The following is a 25,317-nucleotide window of genomic DNA, read 5'->3' on the forward strand; positions in this document are numbered from 1 at the left end:
TTTTTTTTTTTTTTTTTTTTTTTTTTTTTGCTTAGGCAGTTGGGGTTAAGTGACTTGCCCAGGGTCGCACAGCTAATAAGTATCAAGTGTTTGGTCTGAGGCCAGATTTGAACTCAGGTCCTCCTGACTTCAGGGCCGGTGCTCTATCCACTGTGCCACCTAGCTGCCCCAATTTCCAATTCTTTGCCACCACAAAAAGAGCTGCTATGAATATTTTTGTACATGTGGGTCCTTTTCCCATTTGTGTGACCTCTCTGGGATATAGCCCTAGAAGTGCTATTGCTGGGTCAAAGGGTATGCACATTTTCGTAGCCCTTTGGGCATAGTTCCACCTTGCTCTCCAGAGTGGTTGGAGGATGGATTTGTTTTATCACAGGAGACAACCTTCAGGTTAACCATCGGCCTGGCTCTACCAGACAGCACACTCCTCTTTGGAACCTGCAGCTCTGTCCCAAGGTTTAGCCTTTTTTGTTAAAATCCCAAATATTTTAAAAAAAATTTTTGTGACTCTCATTTGTTTTTCAGTCATTTACGTGCCGCCCTGTATTTACACCTTCTCAAACTATTAAAAACAAATGAGATTCAGGAAAAAAAAATTTTTTTAATTGTTTACATTTTGCCCCCCATATTACTTCTGGGGGAGAATGTAAATGATATGTATATGTTTGCATATAGTCGTTTTTCAGTCACGTCTGACTCTCTGTGACCCCATTTGGGGTTTTCTTGGCGAAGACATTGGAGTCGTTTGTCATTTCCTTCTGCAGTTCGTTTCACACAGGGTGAAGTGACTTGCCCAGGGTCACCGAGCTCGATGGAGCCTGGGGCAGAACTTGAACTCGGGAAGATGAATTTTCCTGACTCCCGGCCCAGCTCTCCATTCATTGTGGAGCTGCCTGCCTCCTACCTTCCACTCTGTGGTGAGCTCTGGTTTTGACGTGTTAGGCGTGAGTTGGCTGCCTTGTGGTTTTGGCTCCATTTACATGGTTGGAGGGGCTGTGTAGATTCGGGAGTCTTGTCCTCGTTCTGTGTTCCCTTGTGCGAGGCTTCCCATGCGAGTTTTTCACATTCCTTCTCTCTTTTGGTAGAATAATTCTCCCTTAGACTCTCGTACTGGGATTGATTTATTCTGTCATTCCTTAGTCACTGGGCACACGACTTCTTCCCGCTTTTTGTTATTTCAGATAGAGCTGCTAAGAATGTTTTGTTACAGATGGGTCTGTCATTTACCTCCCAGTCATAGGATTGATGTTTTAAATTTTTTTTGGCTGCTACAAAAGTGCAGCTCTGAACGTTTCGGCTTCATTTGGAACCTTGCCTTTCTGTCACTGGACCTATTGTGATATAAGCCCGGCAGTGGGAATACTGGGTCAAGGTTTAGAAGCTGTTTGCGTGATTCCGTATTGATTTCGAATGCTTCCAAAAGCATTGGGCCCAGCCCCAGGTCCCCAGGCAGTGAATGAGTGGACCTACTTTGCCATATTCCCACCACCATGGAATCTGCCCATTTTCTACTGCCTCTGCCAGTTTTGACAGTGGTGAAGTGATACCTCAGTTCTCTACTAAACCCTTGATCCAAGCAAATGAATGTTGTACCTTACTTCCAAATCTGATTCGTATCTACAATTGCGTCCAGAGCCCTCAGACTAGCAAAACCCAACAAAAACAACATGGTGCCATTCCTATCATTTGTAAGAATTAAGCATCCGAAGGTATGGATTTAGTGAAAACAAGGACGTGCCCTAGCATCTTTAATGATCTCAGTGGTCCCTGCCAAGCCCAGATCAGGCATCCCTACGATTGACTCGTCACTGTCCATCTTAGGCCAGGACAGAGTGGCGGATGTTAACCACGATCAGAATCATCTGGGGGATACTGGCCAGCCAGGCCTGAGACATCAGTGAGCTCCTGGTGCTCTTCACTCCATCTCCTGCCTGGGCTGTTTCATTAGAGGACAAATTTTCCATTGTAATCTCTCTCAGTCTGTACTGTGGATCCCTTCAGCTCCTCGTCGGCAGGAAGAGTCCAGACGAAATGCATTCTGAGCACTCCAGGGAGTGTCCCCCACGAACTGTCAGGAATGGCGGTGATGCATTTTGGTTAACGGGTAGCATTTGAAGCCGGAGAGTTTGAATATTTTGTCCCCTTCCCTCCCCACCCCCTCCTCCTTTAAAACGAATGTATTTAAGTCGATTTCCTTAATATAATTTAAGGCTACCATCATGTCTAAATGTTTTTAAGGAAATTTACATTTTGAAAGACATTGCTGAAGTCTGGCAAGGACATGCAATTACTCTATGTAAATCTGCCCGCCGTCTCATCTGGCTGAAGGCTAGGATCTACCCTAAACCAGGAGTTGTTGGAGCCCCTTTCAGTGTGTTCTGGGTGATGAGAAATCTTTGGGTTTTAATTAAAATCAGCGAGGGATGTATGGGGCTCGGTAATTGGTAAGTGGATGGTTTTTATGACTTAATTACCACCAGGGTAAATAGGAATCATTCTTGGCAGTGGGTGAGACTGGGGACACTGATCTCGGGGTCTGTCCTCCTAAGGGAAGGATTGGTTTCTGTTTGCCGAGTTGCTGCTGCTCGTGGGTGGGTGCAGAAGTGAAGGTAAAACAATTTTTTTCCCATTTCTTAATCATCGTCAGTCATACCTCCTCCAAGCCAGCGTAGGGGAAATATAGAATAATGAAAATCATAGTAAAAATAATGACCAGCCTTTATAGAGCGTCTATTATGTGCTAAGTGCTTTTCACAAATATTCTCTCATTTGGCCACGCCACCCCCTGGGAGGAGATGGTGCCATTAGGATGTGCATTTTACACGGAGGGGTTGATGGGTCTTCAGAAAGCTTCCGGACCACTCATTCTGGCTCTGGCTTCTTGTTCAAAGTGGGTCCCGATCTCAGCCAGCCTCCTGTGTTCTCCCAACAGGAAGCGGCTGGGGCCAGTCCCAGCGTGGCTTAAGAGTCTGGGGTGGGATCTGATGACCAGCAATCCTTTCTCATGCCCACATGCCGGTCCTCTTCTCTTTCTGCTTGGTTGGCCCATGGCTGGGGTCTCGTCGTCACCTCCACTCTGGCCGCTGCTGCCGGCTTGGAATGGCTTTGCACACGCATCCCGTGGTGGAGCAGATGGGGGCCTGGCGTCCGAGGACCGGCGCAGCTCAGTTCAGAAGCAGGGGTTTGGGGTCCGCGTCTGGTCTGCTAAGTCGTGCCAGGCTGGCGAGCGGTCCTGGCATCCCGGGTACCCACACCAGGAATTCAGCTGCACTGCCTTTCCTGAGAGTTCACGCCTGCCTCTGACTTTCTCCCCAGCCTCCCCCAGATTTCTCTTCTGGCTAGCACAAGCGTGAGAGGCGCTCCGCTGCCTGGCTCAGTGGCTCACTTTGCCCGGTTCAGATCCCAAAGGAAGTGTGCATTATTGGGGCATGAGTGTTCACTCTGCTTCTGCTGATTAGTAGCTACGTGACCCTGTGTGGGCGATTCCTTGACTCTGTTTCCTCATCTGTAAAAAGAGGACAGTCATTTCAGTAGGCATCTACCTCACAGGGTTGCGTGAGCAGCAAATATGTTCGTGTTTTCTGAGCATTGTGTAAACCTTCAGATACCGTGGGTGAAATCCAGCCACTATTCTTGTCCCAGGAGGAACTGCAAGGTTTTCTGTAGCGTTTGATAGGCACACCAGCCCTGTGAACTAGGTACCACAGGTGCTGTTATCTCCCTTTTACAGGTGAGGAGACTGAGGCTTACAGAGATTTAGTAACTTCCCCATGGCTACACGTCTTTTTTTTATTCTTTATTCCGACCTTAAACTCTCTCCCCCACCTCCACCCCCCCAAAAGAGCATTCCATATACACCGCAGAGCACAGAAGGGGATTGTGTTTGAAACCACCGACTTCCATCCCATACCACGCTTGATTTTTTTTTAATTTAATTTTATATTCAGAATGAACCGTTCTCTCTTCGTCCCCCTCCCTCTTCCTGCATTCCACCTTCTTCAGCGGCCTCGGGCGGCCAGGCCGTCATTAATCAGTTCATCAAGTCTCCTCGGAAGTTGGCCGTCTCTGCCATGTTGCTGCGTTTGTACGTATGGTCTCCCTGGCCCAAGGTCACTTTGTACTTCCCAGGAAGTCTTCTCTTACCCATCTCCATTCCGTTAATTCCCAGGTTTGATCCCCCCTTGGGCAGACATTTGCTTTGCTCCAGTTCTTGGCTTTTCTCTTGTCCCCTCCCCTTCATAAGTACTCTCATTTTTTCCGATCTTCCCCTGGCACTGAGATTTTCTTCCAGGCCGTTGAAGATGGCCCCTGAGCCCCATTTTGGGCTCAGATCTGGACCTTCCTTCACCATCCATTGTTCCCACAGCCTCATTTTCTCTCTGTACCCGGGTATCGGCAGTGAGTGCCGAGGAGAAATCACCCTAACTTGGGGTATTTGCGTAGGCAAGATTTATACACAGGAAGATTGCTATAATTTAAAGAGCTGCTGCATCTCGAGTTGAAAACTGTTCTTCCTCTGGTGGTTGCTTCCATACAGGGCTTTTACGCCTTAGCACCACTGCGGAGAGAGCCCAGGAGCCCTGACAGTGTGGGGGCAGCAGCCCCGTTATTAGACTAAGCGCCACACCTGTCTGTAGTTGAAGCCCTATGGGAACCATCAACACCAGAAAGAAATTTTTTGTTAATTAACTTATCATAAATAACTTCTAATGGGGGCCAAGGAGGGGAGGCGTGGGGAGGGAAATTGTCATGTTCAGTAGAGGTTGTTTCCGTAGAGATGGGTGGAAGACCATGCAGGGGAAGGGGAATCCTTTGAAATCCAGGTAGGGAGCAGCGTCAGTTCTGGGGCAGGCCCCTGTGGGTGCCCAGGCCAGAGAATGTCTGTTCCTCAGCCAGTGGGCTCCAAGGTGCCGGATGTTCATTGAGGCTTGAGGGCCCTATCGGTTCCAATTCTTGGTCTTGCGTCCAGCAAGGGAGGGTGTATTTCTGCACAAAGATGAACTGGTGGGAAGGCTCTTACCATCCGGGCTCACTTGTCCCCTTCTCCAAACCAACTTCTGGCCTCCTAGTCTGATGAACCTTTATTAGACCAACACAAATAAATGGGGGTGGTCTGTGATTCGTTGATGACTAATCTTTCCTTTGATTGCGTGCTAGAGACTCTGGTGATGGGTGGTTTTTTCTTTTTTCAGGAAGTCATTTAATTAGACAAATTAAAATTCAAAGGAAAGCAACAGCGTGATTAGGTCTCACTCTGGGAATTTGGAGAGGAGGGTGTGAGACGCTTCGTCTCAGATGAAAAATGATAGCATTATCATCTTCAGAGCACTTCACAAATATTAACTCATTAATTTTCACAGCCTTGTGGAGGGGGGAGGAATTGTCCTCTTCCGTCCACTCCACAGATCAGACCCCCAGATTGGGAAGCAGTACTTGGACCTTACCCCTCGCTATTGGCAGGGGCAGGGAGACGGGGGAAAGATCTCGGGAGGCCTGTTGGCGTCCCCTTGGCCAGAGACTCCAGGACACCTGGAGGTTATACCTTTACACCTGTTACAGCCGGTCTATTTTTCTCCCATATCGTCCCTGATTAATTTGTTATTACCTTCCCAAGACAGACAGAAGGGGCAGGCCTTTTTGCTGAGTGGCGAGCGCACAGAGTTTGAAGTTCTGTGGCCACTGGGTTTCATGCCCAAGTTGGAGGAGCCATCCTCTTCATTTAGCTTGGTTTATGTTGATGCCTACCCTCACTCTCGTTTCTGTGCAAGGAGAACAGTGAGTCTGATTTTCAAAAACTCCCTTGATTGGGATGAAGTTTGGATCATTCTTAAATGGTACATTAATTATGAATGCCAGTGAGAATCTCACTCTGTAGTGTTGGCCCCCCCCCGCCCCCCCAATCTATTAATTATTGCTATAAATCCTGGCGGTTCTTCTTCAGCCTTATTGCTGGGAAATTGGCCATTAACAAGCAGGAAGAAGGCCCCTGCCCTCCCATCCGTCCAGTTCCCATTATACCACATAGCCCTTTGCTTCACAAATTAACTCCCAATGTTATGCATAATTGATACCCATTTATAATCATCATCACTGGCTCCATGAAATTGTCATCTCTGTGGAGGAGATTTGTTCTCACGTTCCCCATCCTTAGCTTCACTCTTGCCTGGTGGCCCAGCCCTGACTCGTCAGGCCTGGCATCCTCTGAAAGGTCCGTCCACTTTTCTCACTCCTGGTGGTTTGTATCTGAGTGACCCGCACTGCCATGTAGGGTCCACTCGGTGTAAATATAGAGGGTATGATGTGACCCACAGTGCTGACACCTTCTCAAGAGAGACCCTGGTGGCTTTATTTGGGTGGGCGGGGCTGGCCTGTGGGTAGAAATCATTGATCTGAGCAGCTCAGCCCTGAGGGCAGAACATGAGCACAGTGGGCAGAAAGTTGCAGGCAGGCAGACTGAGGACTGATGTCTGGAAGAGCTCTCCAGACTTTGAAAAGGTGTGTCTGGTGGTGGTGACCTCCGCCTTCTTTGGAGGTCTTCAGCCAAAGGCCCGAGGACCGCTTGTGGGGAATGGTAGAGGAGAAATCTGATTCAGGTGTGCCTGGGGCTAGCCAGTGATAAGAAGGAAATGGCCGACCACTCCAGCATCTTTGCCAAGAACACCCCCCAGTGGGGTCACCGGAAGTCAGACACGACTGAAGCAGAACAGCGGAGCTAGTGACTGAAGCCCCCCCTGCTCTGGGGTTCTGGGACTCTGCTTCTGGGGGACGTTGCAAATGCTCGGGGAGAGATTAGGGCAGTTAGCAACATGGCGCCCTCCCTACAAGGCGAGAACCAGAGGGGCAGGGGTGCGAGACCTGGGTTTGAACCTTAGCTCTCCCCCTCACTTACTACCTCCCTGGGCCTCGGTTTCTCTCTTTGTCCAGTTGATGTCTGGGGTCCCCTGTCACGTGGTCACGGATTGCAGAGGAGTGGGTTAGGACTGGAGGTCCACGGCCGTCCTCCCCGAATCCTGCCCTGTCCACCCTCCTGGCCACTTGCTCCAAGGATTCACAGCAGAGCTGGCTCCCAGCTTAGACCTCGCTTGACTCTTAGTTTTGAGGTCTTCCTAAATGCAGCAGCTGCTGAAGTTAAGGGATAAAAGCCTGTGTGTTTCTGTGCACCCCGAGCCAGGACCATTGGCAGCCTTTCGGGGGGAAGGTGGGTGCATGAACGTCCACACTGGCTTCATAGGATCAGCAGTTCATAAGCATTTATTCCATGCCTATCATGAGCCAGGCATTGTCCCTGATCCTTAGGGTGTAAATAAAAAAAGCAAAGCCTTTCCTGCCCTCGAGCAGCTTACATTCTACCGATGAATTAGACCTGGGGTTCACTTAGCTTGCAGTTCCAGTCCTTCCTCTGTTTATCGATGGGGAAACTGAGGCCCAGAACTGCAAAGACTTGTCCACGGTTTCATTCTCAGGCAGAAGGACCATGATTCAGACTTGGGTTCTCTTGACCTCAGATCCACACTTGTGCTCGGCTTGTGCCTTGATTTCATCCGGTGGCCATGTTAAGCTGCTTCCAAGTTATGGGACCCAAAAAGCCATAAAGGAGACACGGTGTTTGTTTATTTAATGTTTGATTTGGGCGGTTTATTCAGATGATTCATTTTCTCAACACTTACCAGAAAGGGGGAGGCTGCCCCAGAAAGTGGGACATCTGTAAGGGGGCTTCTGGAGGAAGGTGGGCAGGGCCCAGTCATGGCGGCTGGCTGCTTGGCCTCTTCGATGGTAGACCGTGGCTGGTTGACAGGGCTTCGGGAAGCAGCGGCTAACCTTCCTGCCTCTGACCTCAGCATCCAACAAGGATTGACATTCATGTTTGTAGGTAATTGCTTAGAAATGACTTCTGAAGCAGCATCCCACTGCCCAGGGCCCAGATGCTGCCATTAACTGCTTTTAGAAACTGTTGCGCTTGGGGTTGTCTCTGATTACAAGGTAGGAGAAGCGTAAAAACCAGCGGCCGCACAGGCTTTTGCTTCTCCAGAGCCGGTGGTGAGCGGACGGACGTGGTCTCAGAGGAGGATTGCTTTGTGTCTTTGCAGGGTCTCCGGAGGCGTGATGCACGCAGGCTCCGGGGCGCACTCCTAAATCCCTAGTGGACTGCTTTGCCCTGGTAGCGAGAGCGTCGCGACGTCCAGTCAAGAATGGCCCTTGTGGATAAGCACAAAGTCAAACGCCAGCGATTGGATAGAATTTGCGAAGGTAAGTCCTTAATAAAAGCTATGTCACTATGTCTTCTTGTCACAGAAATGCAGCTTTCAAAGAAGGAGACATCTGTGGGGCCGGTGCCAGGCTGGGATGGGTCAGGACCCTGGCCGTTGGGCAGGGGCCACACAGGATGGAAAGAGAGGAGGCTTCTTGACTTCCAAAGTTGACCCTGTTCTGTCTGCGCATGACCCCAAACCCACCTTTCAGGTCCTGCTCTTCCCCGGGGTCCCAGAGACAAGCCAGCATGCACAGACACTACCCTCACAAAGCAGGGCCAGGAACCTCCCCATGGCTGTCTGAAGTTGAGGGTCCTGTCTGCCGGGGGGGGGCGGGGCCCCATCGGAATGGGCCGTAGACCCTCATTTTTTCCGGCTTGTTTTCTCTGGGCTCATGAGTCACTTCACAGAGTTTTTTACAAGCAGTGTAAGAGGAGTTCTGAAGCAGGGGTGGCCCAGGACACCTTGAGGGTCTCCCGGCCAGACTTTGTAAGAGCCGCACCTCCCACTTCGGAGACTGCACTCTCATTCATCCCCTGATTTCACACATAAGCACGCACTCGGGAGCCTCTCAGTGTCCAATGTGGGTTGCATTGAACGTATTTCTGATTGTGCCAATACAACCCATTTGGGTCAGTGTGTCTGTGGGGCTGCAGCTGCATACTCTCCTTTCCTCTCTCAGTCCCTTCCCCTCTGAAGGTCACTTTTCTGATGAGAACACAAATCCTTCACTGTGGGCAGTGGCCCCAGGGGTTAGGCGCTGCCCCTTCACTTTATAGATGCGGAATCTGGGCCCGAGAGGGCTGAGGTGAGAGGCTCCTTGCAGGCCATCCTGCTGCCGGGGGCAGGCTCAGGCCTGCACCAAGGCTCCTGCCTGGTGGAAACTATTTCAGCCGTCCTTCGATGCTCTGATCCTCTCAGTTTGATCAGACACCCGGTTGGTCCATGAAGCTCACTGGTGCTGTTGACAACCAAACACCATGAAAGGAAGCTTAAGTTCTCATCTCAGGCATGTCTAGGATTGTTGGGTCACAGATTTGGGGGTGGGAGGTGATGGTCTCATTTTATGGGTGAAGAGAATGAGACCCAGAAAAGGGGAGTCACACACCACTCTTAAGAGGGTGCCAGTGGCTCACTGTCCTGGTGCCTCAGTTTCTTACTCCTGGACGTTCTTGGGTCCCTGGGTCCGTCTGACTCTCCGGGTCATTTATTAAGCACTTACTGTATACCAGGCACATCCTTTACGATTATTATCTCACTCGAGATGGTACCTTCACCTTCTCACTTCTGTGTCCTCATCTCTGAAATGATGCCTTTTATACGCAAGGACCAGAATTATTTTCTCAAAATGACGCATCACTTGCATGCAGAAGGGCTAGCCTTAATAATTGTTTATTGATGAATTGCATTATTCCAATTCTGTTTCCCCAGTAGCTCTGCAAACTGAAGACTGGAACATTCTATGTTTCCCCTGGTAGAGTGTAAGCTGTTTGAGGACAGGGAGAGTTTATATGTGTCTTTGTAGCCTCAGCACATACTAGGTCCTTTATAAGTGTATATTAATGGATTGTCTCATTCAGATTCTATGTTTCCTGTAGTAGAGTGTAAGCTGTTTAAGACCGGAACTTTTTCTTTTGTGTCTCTGTAGCCTTAGCACGTAGTAGGTCCTTAACAAATGTTTATCAGTGGATTATTTTAGTCAAAGTCTTTGTTTCTCCTAGTAGATTGTAAGCTCTTTAAGTCCAGGATAGTTTCATCCGTGTCTCAGTATCTTCAGTCATCAACACAGTCCCTGTCACTGTTAGGTGCTTACTGAATGCTCCTTGATTGATTAATCAGGTTCTGTTTCCTCTTATGAGCTCTTTGACGGATGAGTGGCTTCTTAAAAAAGTTTTGTTGATACTGGTGACTCCCTGCTCCCACTCCTCAGTAGAATCTCTCTTTATAACACAAAAGCAGAATCTGGCAGAATAAGTCAGCCCCTGGGCCCTGGGCCCCTGCCCCCTCCCCGGCCTGGCTTCCCCGTCAGCCCTCAGCAGTCACAAGTGGTCAGCCCAGGGCTCAGAATTCCGAAGCCTTTCTGTGCTGGTTCTTTTTGGGTTGTATTTGTGTTTATTATTGGTTCTCCTGGGTTTCTTGGAGGGGGTTTATATTTTTTTCCCACCTTCATTCCCGTCCTCCCAGTTTTCTCAGAATTCTTCCCATTTGTTATTTAATAGTCCCGTCATTTCATGTCATTCATTCACCGGTTGGTTCAGCCATCACAGAGCCGGGTTTTTGTAGGTCACAGATTTAGAGCTGGAAGGTGCCTTGGACACCTTCCCAGTCCAACACCGTCATTTAACAGATCCCGGCCCTTATCGCTCTGCCCTACTTCATAAATGCTTGTTGGAGTGGCTGGAGGTCCCAGCTCCTCCGTGAATCCAGGTGACTGAACTCCTCTTTACAGCATTCATTCCACACCCAGCCTGTGCCTCCACATTGTGATACTGCATCCCCCAAAGCAACGTGAGCACCGAGGGGGCACGGCCCGGCTTTCCTAGCTGCCTAATTCACAGACCTGGAAGGAGCCATAGAGGCCGCTCATATCACAAAGGGGAGATGAGTTGCCCAAGGTCACATGAGGCTTGAACCAGCTCCAGCTGCTCTTCATTTCCATGAACACAAGCTTTGGTGGCCAGTCCTAGAGATCAGTCATTGGGCGTTCACGCGGAGCCAAGGTGTGCTTCTGACCCACACGATGTCACCGAGACTCACTTGAAAGGCATCAGGAAGGGGCTTTGAAGCTGACTTAAAAGGGCTGAGCCATCCAAGTCCTGATTTCCATTTGTGTGTTTACCATCTGATCCCTTGTTAGCTGTTGTTTCTCGTGTTTCCAGCCCACGGTGCGTGTGTAAGAACCCAGCGATCAAAGGGAACGTTGACTCCCAAACCCAGACCCTCATTTCCTCTAGAATTATTTTAATTTTCACATGTCACGTGCAGCGTTAGATGGTGTTACATCAGCTGCCTAGTAAAGATCCCCTCGTAAGCTCTACCAAAGGGGAGAGAACTCTCTGTGGCCTCGAATCAGAGAATGTGTGAATTACCGAGGATGTTGTTTATCGGTTCTGATTATCAGTACGGTCAGAACCTTCTGGTACTCCCCAAATCGGGTCTGCCGCTTTTGGTTTTATTAAAAAGCCCTTCTTGTGGACTGGAGCCAAATCACCCACTCAGCGTCACCCATTCCTGAGGCAGCAGAAGATGGAATTAAAAAAACACACACACAACAGTTTACTTTGCCTGATTCTTTCTGAGTGTCTTGGAAAGGATGGGACCTAAGGATTCCATCAGCTGGGCCAGGCTAAGCCCCCTTTCTACCACAGCTCAAAGGAATCCTTTCATTCCTCTACAAAACACATATGGCGGCACCTCCTTTAAAATGAGTGACTCTATTAAACGTGCGCCGGTCCGTTTCCCATCACTGCTGTATGGAGAGGACTTGGGACAGAGAACATAGGGAAGGATTTGGGGACCAAAACCATTTTCATTGAAGACAAGAAAGTGATAGAAAACTGTTCATTTTGTTTCAGAATCACCAAGTGATATTTGTATTTAAGATGAATGGGAATAAAAGAAATCATCTATTGAATTCTGCAAATCCAGATTAGATGAATGAATGCCCTTTTCCGTGGGTGATTTATATATATAGATATATATATATCTATATCTATATATATCTATATCTATCTATCTATCTATCTATATATATATATATAGATAGAGAGATAGATACAATATCATCCCGTGAGCGATTTGTAAAGCTCTGCTGTTTGTCCTTTCGAAAACTGACTTTGCTACATGGATCGTTTCTAGAAAGTTGGCTTCCCTAGGTCGGAGGAATGTAGGTGGGGACCTGCCATTCACATTCTCCACATTTTTTACATTATTTTTCTTTTCATCAAGCAGAATATACTTCCCATGCAGGGGGACCAAGAACAGCATGCCAGCTTTATCATTGTGTGTTGGAAGGTTTAATAATTTTTCAATGTCTGAGATACTGTCTCATTGTTCCCTCGAAGAGGCCCTCACCACGTCATTCCCAAGTGGCCTCCTCCTGTTCACCGTCTTCCCCTCTCCCGTCTGTCCTAGCCATTGTCGCCACCAAAGCCATAGTCCTAAGAAACAGTGATCTTGTCCCTGCCCTGCTTGGAAATCTCCTCTGGCTCCCTACTGTCTCCAGAACACAGGCTCCGTAGCCCAGCATTCAGAGCCCTTCATGGTCTGTCTCTAACCCAGCCTTGGAGCCAGATTTCTCTTAATTCCCCTTCACGCACTCTGCTTAGGACGACCAAGAATTATTGGGTCACAAAGTTTAGTCCTGAAAAAGGAAGGGGATTTGGACAAAGATCTGCGTGTCGAACCGTTCAGGTCCCTTGGACCTGCGGGAGTGCCCTTGGGACCCCATTCCCCCATCCCAGAGCGTGGGACCCACAACCACCAAAGACTTCTGCCTTTTCCATTGGCTGCTGAAAGGCCCACCTGGTGTGAAAGGAGGGGCAGTCTCAGCAGAGCATCATTCCAGGCCAGTAACCGTGAGAATCCCTTCCCATTAGCCAGGTAGCAATAGAACTTAGTAGGTTCAAAATCCTCCTATGAAATTTCAAGCGTGGAGTTTTTTCCCCCCTTAAATAAAATATGGTCCTAAAATAAATAAATATATACACACGTATTATATGTGTGTGCGTATGCATATGTATGTATATCTTCCTTTGGGGTGAACAAAGTTGAAATCCTACAAACATGAAAGAAACCCGAGTATTCCCCCCAAACCTGATGGGGGCCAGCAGCTTCAGTTACTAATTACATCTGATCAATACCTCAAAATACCCCCCAAAACTTGTATTTTAAAAGTGGGATTTACAAGGTGACTGGCTATACGTCGTAAGGGCGTGTTCCAATTAAGCAATTATGTAGGCTTCCACTAATTAGGTGATTAGCTATAATTACATTAGTTCTGTAAATATGCAATAGGCAACTAGACATTACTTAAACCACGTAGACCGAACCCAGTGAGCCAGTGTGATTGTTCTGAGCCAGGCGGGAGACAGCCTGAAAGCAGAGCGGGGCTGGCAAGAAGTCGGGGTTCAGAAGAAAGCTGTCTTCTCTGCCTTTGAGCCCCGTGCCTGCTCTTGGTGTGTGCTGATTTTGCATCCTGGAGGTGGGGGTGGGGAAGCAGGAAGGACCACATGAGGCCCCTAAGAATTCAGGATTCTAATCCAGGAACAGGGCTTAGGGTGGGAGAGCTCTTGCTGTTTGCCGCTTACAGCCCCTCTTGCTCCTGGGCACTCGGTCTTTGGCAGTGACTGGGGTCATTGACCTGGCTGTGAGCTCCTCCAGTCCGAAGAAGGCTGGGTGCTGCCTGGCTGACATAGAACCCCTTCCTGTGTTGGGGTTCTGTGCCAGGGTGGGTCTCCACCTTCACTGTGGACTTAGGCGCCCGTGGTCCGGTCTGGCCTGATTTCTGCAGATGGCCCTGGGCGTATTAATATTAATTTTGGCCTGTTTGGAGGATCTGTGATTCCAATGGAGTGTGGACTTGGAAGAGCCTGGGAGTTGGAAGACCCGGGTTTATATTCCAGCACCAGGAGTCACTTAACTCCTTGTCTCCTCAGAAAGTGCTCTAACTTCCGGACCTCGGTTTCTTCCCTCCTGATGTGATTGGGGTCAGATCACATCATCTGCAGCCCTGTCTGTCCCCAAACCCGAAGGCCCTTTGATTTCTCCTTCACCCCAGTAATTAACTGGAAGGCTCTTAGGGATGGGCTTCTCCCTTACTGCATTTTGTCCCAGAGTCCCCAGGCATAACTTTCTCAAACTCTGAGCATCTCCTCTTAGATACTGGTGGAGCATTGAGGGAAGACGCGACAAACCCAAGAAGGACTCCCCTTTTATCTGGATTGTTTCCAAAACCCTTTGAACTTTCCCCATCTTGTGTTTTTGGGGCTCCGACCCCCAGTTTATACAAATGTGCTCTGGTATGAGATTGCCTCACTGTTACTGGGTAGAAAGTTTAGATGCTTCTCTTCGAGGGAACCTCGGGAGCTTGGTAAGCCTGTTTTCTGCATTCGCCCAGAAGGCTTTGTCTTGGCTTCAGAATTTCAGAACCTTCTTCATTCTTAGTTGGTGGGGGATCTCCACAGAGCGTGGCACCACCCTCGGTGTCGAGAAAAAGCCCAGAAATGGAAACACGTTCTGCGTATCGACACGAGCTCAGGCATACCACCACTCTGCTGTGTTCTCAAGCTCATCTATCCCCTGCGCCATGTCTTTCCCTTTTCTGATGGCCTGGAAGATCAGATCGACTTGTTATCCGGGCCACAGTTGGGAGTGATGTGTGCGCCTAGGAATGTTTAGCCCTTGAGGTCTTACCTGGTGTCACTTTCCCCTTGTTGAAGTGGAATGGGGGCTCATTTCTGGCTTAGGGACACAGGTCCCAAATGGGGCAGATGAGCCATCTGTGTGTGCCATGATGGAGGACTTTTGTATGAGCCCATGCATGCTCTCGCCGTATCCATATCATCCCCACTTGTTCCAACCCTGGGGAATTTAGACCAAGAATGCGCCACGGAGGTTAGTGGGATTTGCAAACCTCCACCAGCCACCTCTAGGTTTCTGAGAGTCAGGCCTAGACAAATGTTTGACATTGTAGAGGAAACACCAGGACCTTTGCATATACAGATCTCCTGCCTGGTCCAGCCAAGCAATAGATGTTCCTGCCTTCTTCTAAAACTTAGAGAAATGGATAGGGCTTTCACATACTCTATTTTCTAACCTTGTGAGCATTAGCATGGCGGCATCAAGAGGGCTTTGTGTTTGGAATCCACCGAAGCTTCTTACTCATTGTGGTAAATCATGTGGATAAGCCATTTGAATATCTTTGAGCCTCAGGAAACTCATGGAACCTTGGCTTTTAAGTTGTAGACACTGCTTTTTGGATGCACGTTCAATCACATGGTCATGATCCATTGACCTCAAGAGGTAGGAATCTGACATTGCAACCTTTGGATTAGCATCCCCCTCCCAGGGGTGTTGTGAAGAGCCCATGGGATGATATTTGTAAAGCACTTTGCAGACCTTGATGCCATGGATAAGTGCTAGTTATTTGTACTTTGTCCCAGGGATTTTCTATTGTAGAAGATTAAGTTACCATTTTCTGGGGAGCGGGAACACAAATACCTTTGCCTGTTCTCCCCCATGGTCTCCCCTCTGTTGGCCCCTGGGATATGCCAGCCCTGACCAGGGAAGCCATGTACACAGAGAGACTGGACCACACCCACTGCCTGGATGAATTGAGGGGTCATCAGCTTCCAGCCTTCCAAAGAGGTGGAGGACCACCATACCTCATCCTCGCCTTACTTCTCATCTCTCCGGAACTCTCATCTAGCCTACTGATGTACTCAAAAGATGCTGGGGCCTTGGTTCTTTCCATCTGCTGTCTAACTGAAATGTGTGTGTGACTGTAATTCAGAGCAGGGCCAGGCCTACCCTCATATATCTCACCCCAAGTCCTCTTTACTAGGGACGTAGCAGGGCCAGTTTGAAAAACAAGAAAACAAAAACAAAATCAGGGAATGATTATGAAGGAGAGACCCAGTCATGTGCCGGGAGACCAGAACCAGTTTCTCTCTTCTCTCTACCTCCATGTGCCTGGCCTGTCGTTGGTGCTTCAATAAATGCTTGTTGATTAATTATGCACAGTTTGAGGAGGGAAATGATTGTTTTCCCTGGAAGGGTGAGATGAGGCATCAAGAGTGAGGGTCTCTGAATTTGGGCTTGAAGGTGGAGAGGGATTTCAGCAGAGATAGAATCTGGGAGGTGTCCATTTCAGACATCGGGGATGGTATGAGCAAAGCGATGGCGGTGGGATTGGAGGTCACCATGTTGGCTTCCTCTGCCACCGTTGCTATGCCAACCTGCTGTGGTCATCCTGGCCGCTGCCCTGGAAATGAGCTCATGTAGCTGTGGCTTTGGGGCGTTGGCCCTCCTCCAAAAGAATGGATTCTTTATTGGTTCCTTTCCCCAAAACCAAAACAGTCATGGAAATCTCGGTCGAGACAATAGTAAGAAGTTAATGGCCATCCAGGAAACAGCTGTGTAGGAAAAAGGTACAGATGGCACCTGACTAGGGTGACGATGGAGAAGTTAACGTCACCGTGAACCCCTCAAACGGTTTTTGATCCCCGAACATCAGAGTGGCAGACAAAACCAAATCGAGAGCTTTGGCCCCATTTCTGTTTCTTTTTGTCCCTGGCACGGTCAGGCGGGCGGGCTTCGGCTGTTCCCAGAGGAAGAGGAGATTAGCTAAGATGTGAAACACTTATGCAATGATCGTCAATAAAATAACCAATAAAAAGGACAGGAACATTTCTGTAGCTCTGTGTGTGAGTTTTGCCAAGAACTTTACAGACATCGGTTTCATTTGAATGGCCTCCAGAAGGAAAGGCGTCATTGAATTTAGATGCCGCTCACTAGGAGAGGTCAGGGTTCGAGACTTGAGGAAAGGCCGCTGCTGTTGCCCGTCCAGAGGGCTTCGGTGTCCATGGACAGATGCTTCAGGAGAGCGGCGACAGAAGCGAGTCAGTGGGTGCATTTCGGCATCTCCTGCACGTCCCACCATATATACCGGTCATAGTAGGTGTCTAACGCATGCACGTTCAGTGAATTATTCCTCTGTTTCCTCTTGTTTAACGTTTAGCATGTGGTCTCTTTCATGTGTTACAAAGTGAGATTGCCGTTTGCCTTGACACTCTCCATAATGGACCGTGCCTTCATTATGTAGGTAGAAGCATACTTCTTTGGAAAACAAACAAAGAAAGGAGTCTGCTTTTCCTGTCGCCCAGGATTTTAAGGTGCTTCACAGTAGGGGCACCACGAGGCCTTTTCCCTCGGAGTAGAATCTCCACCTTCGGTTCCAATCCGCCGGCCACCCGCTGCTACTTCCTAAACATTGAAAGCTGCAGCTGTTGCTGGCTGACCCTGGAGGGTTCCCTCATTAGGGCTAGGCCCAGAGTCACGGACGTGGATGGACCAAAGGGAAGCGTTGATTTGAAAGGACCACCCGTGGTGCCCTTGTCCAACTGGGTATGGGGAGGAAAGGAGAGTCGGGGAACAGCGAGGCACCCTTGTGTTTGTACTTCTGTCTGGACAGGCCTCGCTAGTCGGGCCCTCGGAAATGGGTCTCCCCATATGTAGTCCTTTTTTTCCATAGGATAATCTAAGCCTGCGGATACCGTACCATTTCCTTCCGTGATAATACAGAAGAGCAACCCAAATTTCCATGAAACTTGGCAACGCAGTTTTCAAAGTGTTAGGTAGTGTGCCCCTTATGACCCTCCCTTTAAGCCCAGGACCGTGCTAGATGCTAGGGAGAAAAACAAACACAGCCCTTGCCCCCCACCAAGGGCTTCGGACATGTACCCATAAGTCGATAGGAATATATACAGTAATTGGAGGTGCCTTCGGTGGGAGGTGGCCCCTGAGTGTGCTCTGGGAGGAGGCGGAGGCAGAGGCGAAGCAGGCATGCGTTCTGTGCGTTGGAAGCAGTTTGTAGAGACATGCAATGTGATGAGAGAGAACGTCCGCTCTTGTAATCAGTGACCTGGGAAGGCCTCTTCCCACTCATCCCAAACTTTGGAAGCTCGATGGAAGGGTTTTTTGGCCCCGGAACTTGTAAATCTGCGTGAGCTTTGGGGTCTCCAGTGCTCCGAGTTCTCCGAAGCCTGGCTTCTCTAGAGACACAAGGAAAACTGTGATGACCACCTGTCTGCACTGTCCTTGGCTTCCCTTGGATTTGGGTGAGTCCGGCATGGCCGTGAATCTGATTTTGAGCTCGTGCCGGCTCTGATGTTCGTAGCACGGTTCCCAGGGAATTTCACAGCGTGTCCCCAAGATCAGCCCCGGCTTCAGCTTTGGCTGAGCATGGCTGCCTGGTGAGTTGCTCGGCGCTGGGCTTGTCCCGACAGGCCCGGCTTTGGACAGGATGCTCAGCCCTGGTACTCTGCTCGGTGTTGGAGCCCTGGAGCCTCTGAGCTCTGGGCTTGGAAATCGGTAAAAGCCAGTGGCTCCAGTCCAAGAGCTGAGTGCTTTCAGATGCTCCGCTGGGCCTTTGATTAGTGAAAATGATTCCTGTAGAATTCAGCTAATTTTCCCTTTGTCCTCATCCAATTTAGAGGAAGCAGCCCGTCCGCGCTCAGCCGGCGGGTTGCTCCTTTTTTTAACCGTTTCAAGATTTTTTTCCCCTCTTCCTCTGGTTGGTGTAAGGAGAGACGCGATTTCTCCAGGGCATGTGGGGGATTCAGAAACACAAAAACAGGCCAGATTCCGTATTTAGCAGAGTCTTAGAACTGGATCTCTGAAGACAACAAAGGGCCGTCTGTGTGGCTTGGACACGCTCCGGCTAGGAAGTGCGTGTGTAGCGCAACTGCTCTGCTGTCCCGCCCTCCCGGCCAGAACGGGTCCCCTGGGGAGACCCCGGCTCCAGGGAGCCCCAGCGAGCCCGAATGCCTGGGATTCCTTCTCCCACCCAGAGATGGGCTTCCAGGAAAGGCTGTGAGTTTAAGTGTGTTCAACGTTAAATTCTCGTGGGTTTCCCATCAGAGATTGTTCCCACAGGAGAACACGTAGCGTTGTTGTCTCATTTATGAAGCACCAACTGAGTACAAGGTGGTGTGCTAAGTGCTGGCGATAAAACATCCCCTCCCCCTCAAAGAGCCTATGTTTGTGACCAACCAGCTGACCGACAGGCATTGAGTAGGCGCCACCTGTGTACCAAACACCAGATATTGCTGGATACTGGAGACGCAGAGACAAAAATGAAACAGGTTCTTCCCACAAGGAGTTTCTAATCTATTGGAAATTAAGCTTTCAGTCAGTCAAACAACAAATGTTTATTCTCAGTTGTGTGCCAGGCACCGTCCATTGTGCTGCCCTCTGTTTAATCAGGGATCAGTGTAAACCGTCACGAAAGTTATTCCTCGTTGGCCGGGGAGGGCGGTGGTTTCCGAGGACGGGGCCGATGTGGCGCTTTTACCAGGAGCCGCAGTAATTAATGAAAAGTCACCTCAAGGGCTTGGCAGGAGAAAACGAGGACCAGATCCTGAACCCTGGGATTAAAATCTTAAATAATAATAATGATAGTAATGTTATTGTCGCTCAGTAATGATACTTATGTAGCGCTTACTGTGTGCTAAGCACTTTACAAATATCATCTGATCCTCACAACTCCTTTGGAGGTAGGTGCTGTTGGGACCCCCATTTTATGGGTGAAGAAACTGAGGCTCAGAGGGGAAGGTTCCCTGCTCCCTCACCGGGCAGCTAGTGGAGCATCAGACCTAGGGTGGAAACCAGGGTTTCCCAAGTGCCAGCCAGTTGCTGAGTGTTAATTGGCCAGCGTTTAGCACAGTGCCTAACACATAGTAGGCGCTCACTATTATTATCAGAGCTAACACAGATAGCTTGCGTTTCTTTAGGATCTCAAGGTGCTTTGATTCACTGCCTCCGGACAGTTCTGTGAGGCAGATCATTCAGTCAGTAAACATTTAACACCTACTATGTGCTGAACACTGTTATTAATGCCGGGGTAGATGATATCATCGGCCCCATCTTGGGAAGCTGAGATTCACTGAGGTTCAGTGATTCGCCCTGGGTCACTCAACTAGTAACTGGCCAAGGAGAGATTTGAACCTGGGTTTTCCTGAGTCTTTCAAGGCTGTTGTTCATCCAGTGTCGACCACGTACCCTCCACCATGTTCTTTAGGGGTTCGATCCAACAGGAGAAGAGGAAGGCAGAGGGATAGGTAAAAGTTCCAGAGAGACAGAGAGAGAGAGATTGGTTGAATGTGAGGAAACTTAAATAGCCTCCAGTAGGGTGGGCTGCCTTCTTGGAAGTTGTGGGATCCTGCCCAGCCCCAGCATCCTTCTGTGGGGATCTCCAGTCAGAGGGTGGATGATGACCACACTCTTGTGTGACGTAAGCTTAGGGTTCTGGTTGGATTTAAGACCTGAAGCCACATCAAGAAGTATTTATTAAGCACTTACTGTGTGCTTAATAACTGTGCATTTTAAAAACTTTCCTACCTGATGTCCTCTGATCCTGTGGGCCCCCGTTCCCCCATTTCCTTGTGCTCTGTGACTGGAGGCCTCCCCTTCTTGGGAGTTTTTTTCCTAAATCCACCGGTAGGTGAGATTAGGTGATTTAAGGTGGCTTCTCTTTCCAAATCCTCTGTTTTTGCTTTTGATGTATCCTAGGAAGGGATGATCTGCATTTTTTTAAGTACCATGTTGGAAGGGATTTTTGACTTGGGGGCATTAACCAATGAGAGGCTTTTGGTGGCCGACCATGTGACGTGGTGAGCATTTGGGTCAGAGATAGCGGCCAAGGCACTGGGGCCGTCGGCAGGTGTCAGCATTAATGAGCTTTAACAGATTTGTGGGTCCGGTGCCCAATCCGACCCGCCCTCAGCCATTGCAGGACTCGGGGCGATGCTCTCCCTTCTGGAGCGCTTTAAGGTAGATGTGCCCGTGTCACGTGTGTGAACCAGCAGGAGCCAGATTCCCCTTGCCATCGAGGGGGCTGTGCTACATGCCCCTGCCCCTCCTCTTCCTTGCTTCCAACCACAGACACGGACCCCATTCGCCTCAGAAGAACTCTTTGAGTATTACATTACGGTGATGTAAACAATTACTTTGTGCCCATGATGAGTGTGTCTGAGCCACCCAAGGCATTGCTTTAAAGGGGCAGATCGGGGTGTCAGCAGCCGGTCCCCCGTCCCCCCAATTGAGCTCCCAGCAACTGCAGGTGGAAGGCCATTTTCTTGAAACAAACAACAAACCAGTAGTGCGTTCCCTTGAAAGAATTTGTGCTTTACAAAATTTGCTCCTCGTTAACAAATTATTAATTAGAATCCTGAAGCAGAGGAAACAAGTCGCTGTGAGTTTGTCTGCCTCCCTGGAGTCGGCATTTATGGAATTACCTCTGAACCATATCTGTCGGCTGGCAGGACTTCATTATCTAGGGAAGCCAGGAGCTCACCCTGTGCAAAATCAGTGCATGGTGGAGGAGGCTGCAAGATCCCCAAGTTGGAAAGCCTAAAAGTATGGAAAGCGAAGTGGGATGCAGAAAAGAGCCCTCCTTCCTCCCTCTCCGGGACCTTTCCTAGGGTCCGAGAGTTCCCGATCCAGGTGACACCTCCACCATTTTCCTTCCTAGAAGGCTGTTTCTCAGGCCAACAAGGACAAGAAGTTTGGGGTGGTTTTTTTTTTCTGTTATTTTTAAATAGAAGAGAGATGCGGGGGAACTTTTCTGGAGTAAATGAGGCCGTTCCCAGTGGATCATCCCCCCAACCCCAGCTTATTTTCATTCTCCTGGCTTGTGGGGTGCCTTGTGTCCGTAGGGCTTCTCGTCCAGTCCTGTCTGCCTGTTCCCATTTCATTAGCGTTTGTTGTTTCCAGTAGATTAACGTATCAGGGGGGATTAGGATGGAACTGACTTGGAAGCCAGCCCTTTTATTTCCCCTCTCCTTGAAAATGGGACAGACTGTCCTGAAAGAGCTGCTGGGAGGATGGGGAGTACTGGGAGGGGGAGGGGTGCCTGCATTCCATGAGAAAGTTGTTGCCCACAGAATTCCAGGTCTGCTCGGGTGGGAGCTGCCACCTTCCTCATCAGCCTAATTCTCTGCAGTGTCACATGGAAAAGAGCTTTGCAGGCTTTAGCTCTTAATCCTCAGTGGGTTCTACCCAGAGCCCCGTGAGCCAGCGCCGTCCCCGGCTAGAGGAAGGAAGAACTGGGCCGGATTACGTGGGCCCACTGCTTTCTGGGACTGAGGGAGAAGAAAAGACCTTTTACAGATGCTGATGGGGAGAGAGGCAGAGTTACCAGGAGCTCTCTCTGTTTTGTCTACTAAAGTTTCAGAGAATTAATAATTCAGGAAATACTTTGAAACGCAAAACCACCGAGAGGCTTGCTGCTGCCCTCTCCGAGGGGTTTGCAGGCAGCCCGGGCTGCTTTAGATGAATGTAATTGAAGAAGCATAAGGAAAAGGTCCTGCCCGCCCTCCTCCGCAGACATTGTTTTTTCTCTAATGCCGGTCTCAAACAAGCCTGTCAGTATCAGTCGTTCTCAGAGCTGGGATGCTGCCGGCTGGTATGACAGCAGCTGGGGAAATGATGGCGCCCTGGATTACCCGAGACCGTCCTCCAGCAGAAGGAACTCTCTGACTCACGGTGGCGAGCACGTCTGGTACGAGCAGCCCAGCCCTCAGGGCCCCGAGCTCGTGATGCACGGGGGGCTGGAGCTGAGGCGAGAACCGTACCTGTGCCAGGACACGGCGTTTGCTGCTGGTCCCCTGAGGAAGAGTTCTGCTCCTGAATTTCTCTATTACGACAGCAGGCAGGTAGCAATGTCTGGACGGAGTCCCCTGCCCTCACAGGACTTCTACGGCGACCCATCCTTAGCAGCGGGCAGAGCCCCTAAAGAGCCTCCCTGCTTTAGGGACCAAACGGTTAACAGACCAGGGCTGCATTATGGGATAGCCGGAAGCCGATTGGCGTGGGATCAGATACAAGGCCGGTCATCTGCTGCTCATGAAGGCAGTCGCCTTTGCCGAGATACTGGGGGTAAAATGATCCCCGAAGGCCAGAGAATACGGAGCCGCGATGCTTCCCTCGCCAGGTATGGAGCCGACCCTCCTCTGAGGCATGGGGCAGAGGCACCGGTTTATCCCAACTGGCCTCTCTTGAATGATGTCGGCATGAGGCCCCTTGAGCCCCCTCCCGTTGCCAGGCAGACGGCGCCAACATGCTTAGTGGTTGACCCCAGTATGTCCGCTGTGGCTGAGGGGAACCCGGGGCTCTCAGCAGGTCCTGTGAGCCGCACCTACAGCCCGGCCCAGGAAGCCCTCAATGCCAAGGTGGCATATGAGACTTACGAGGCCCCTGGGCAGGATGGCAAGAGGAACGTGGACCCTGAGTTCATGGCCCTTCTGAGGACGGAAGGCTTATCTGAGAGCACCATCGGTGCCTTGCTCCAGCAGGGGTTTGATGGCCCTAACGTGCTGGCCATGATGGAGGAGAATGATGTCAAGTCCGTCGCCCCCAACCTGGGCCAGGCACGTGTCCTTTCCCGGCTGATCGGTCACTGCCGGGCCGAGCTGCAGCGCCGCAAGGGTCCCTCCTCACGCCCCAGGACCCGCTCCAACAGCTTCAGCCATCGAAGTGATCTTCTGCCCAACAATTACTTGGGACAGCCTGGCCCGGGCGCCGTGGTGGGTGGCAACCCCGTCCAGCACCAGTCCGTTTTCCCTCTTCAGGCAATCCCACCCCGCCCAGAAGTTACTCGGAGACCCTCCAGCGCGCCATCTCAGCACCTTCTAGAGACAGCCACCTACTCCGCTGCTGGCATGGCCCATCCAAATGCTCATTTCCCACCAAACCCTGGATACAATTCTCCTGTGCCATGCACCGTAAATGCCCGCTTGGGACCATCTTACTCCCCCCAGGCTGGGATAGCTATGACCACCACGGTACAGAACAGCCTCCACCCCAGTCCCAAGATCGCCTACTCTACCGCTTACACAGTGCCCATGGAGCTGATGAAGCGGGAGCGGACCGCCCCTGTGTCTCCCCTGCACAGCCCCCACAGCAGCCCCCAGCTGCTGAGAAAACCCAGTGTTCCGGTGGATGCCACCCTGCCACCTGCGGCCACCGAGAGTCTCCACACGCCTCACTCTCCGTATCAGAAGGTGGCCAGGCGCACCGGAGCCCCCATCATTGTCTCCACCATGATCTCGCCTGAACAAAGTAATTGCCTAAGTTCCTTAGCTTAGCGTGTTCTGCGTGGCAGGGTCTGTAGCTGTCTTTATAGCCGTCCTTGGCTTGTTGTTCTTTAATCTTGTTTTTTTTTTTTAAATAATCTGTATCCCAGATGTTTTGTCTGTCTGCACTCGAGCAGTAAGCCATGACATTGGGTTACCCCATTCCTTAGACTGAGGGCACTCTCTGCTCACTTACCTTATTCTGGTAAAGGAGATATTTTTTAACAAGCGTGATGAGTGTGGGTTCCTATGATCATGAATCTCGGGCTGGAAGGGGTGGGAGATGCTATCCTTTTCACTCCCTTCATTTTATAGATGAAGAGGGAACAGCACCAGGGAGATGCTGGTGATGTCCCCGGCTTTACCCAGGTGGTTTGCCCCAAGTCGGTGGGGTCCTCGCATGGCTCGAGCCTTAGAGGGGCGTAGCGATAAGGACTCGGGCTTTGAAAGGCCGATGGGGGATTTGTCCTGAGCCCTCCGTAACTGGGCTCCCCAGAGGGAATGCCAGCCTTGCTCTGCTCTGAGCCTGAGTGACATCGTTGGGTTTGCCTCCCCTTCAAAAGTCCTTTGGACTTGGGACAAAGAAAGGCTCTTTCATCTGCTGCCTCCTCACAGAATTACCAGGCCTGTGGAGGAAATGGTCTCTTCCTGGCACGGGGTGGTAGGATGTGAGCCATTAGTGAGGGTTTGTACTTAAATCAGTGATTATCTCCTTTTAATGCCCGTGGGCTAAACTAAGGAAAATGTGGGGATGTGTTTCAGATGTAGGTTTAATCTTTTAAAAGGTCTGGTCAGACATAGGCAGAAACAGGCTGGAGAAAGCAAGAGAAGCAAGTAGCAATTTTTGGTTAAAAACCTGTTCCCTCAGGGACATCTGTGATCGCATAGGACATCTTGTCCTTGACACGGAGCCCGCCTCTGAACACTGTGGGCACAACCTGGGATGGGATTCTGCCTCCTAGCTCCATAAGGAAACAGTGACCCAACAGAATTGCAAATGGAAGCCAAAAACAGAGGTCTTTGTTTCTGGCCGTCCCCTGCCCTCCCCACTCACTCATGATGCCATTCAGGGAACAGGCATCGTCTTCTCTTCTCTTCTCTTTTCCAGAAAAAGGAGGTTGTTGGGAAATTTCAAAGATAGACAAACTTGCCACATTGGGGAACAACTATTGAATCCCTCCCCCCGCCCCGTACACTCCCCCAGCCTGAAGGGG

At 50.1% G+C, this 25,317-nt stretch overlaps 1 protein-coding gene across 2 annotated transcripts in view; it reads left to right on the top strand.

Moving 5' to 3' along the window:
- CTBP2 (C-terminal binding protein 2) overlaps positions 1–25,317 on the top strand; it is a 126,371-nt gene that overhangs the window by 67,054 nt on the left and 34,000 nt on the right. The window contains exon 2 of one of the 2 annotated variants that reach the window (XM_027855920.1): positions 8,088–8,247. In XM_027855920.1, coding sequence (XP_027711721.1) covers positions 8,190–8,247 — 58 coding nt within the window. In that variant the 5' untranslated portion in view covers positions 8,088–8,189. Of the gene's footprint in view, positions 1–8,087; positions 8,248–22,372; positions 24,090–25,317 lie in introns of those variants that run through there. The other variant, XM_027855919.1, reaches the window with a different exon arrangement.

The sequence above is a fragment of the Vombatus ursinus genome, unplaced genomic scaffold (genome assembly GCF_900497805.2).
Source record: "Vombatus ursinus unplaced genomic scaffold, bare-nosed wombat genome assembly UNPS02011353.1, whole genome shotgun sequence".
NCBI classification, from domain to species: Eukaryota; Metazoa; Chordata; class Mammalia; order Diprotodontia; family Vombatidae; genus Vombatus; species Vombatus ursinus.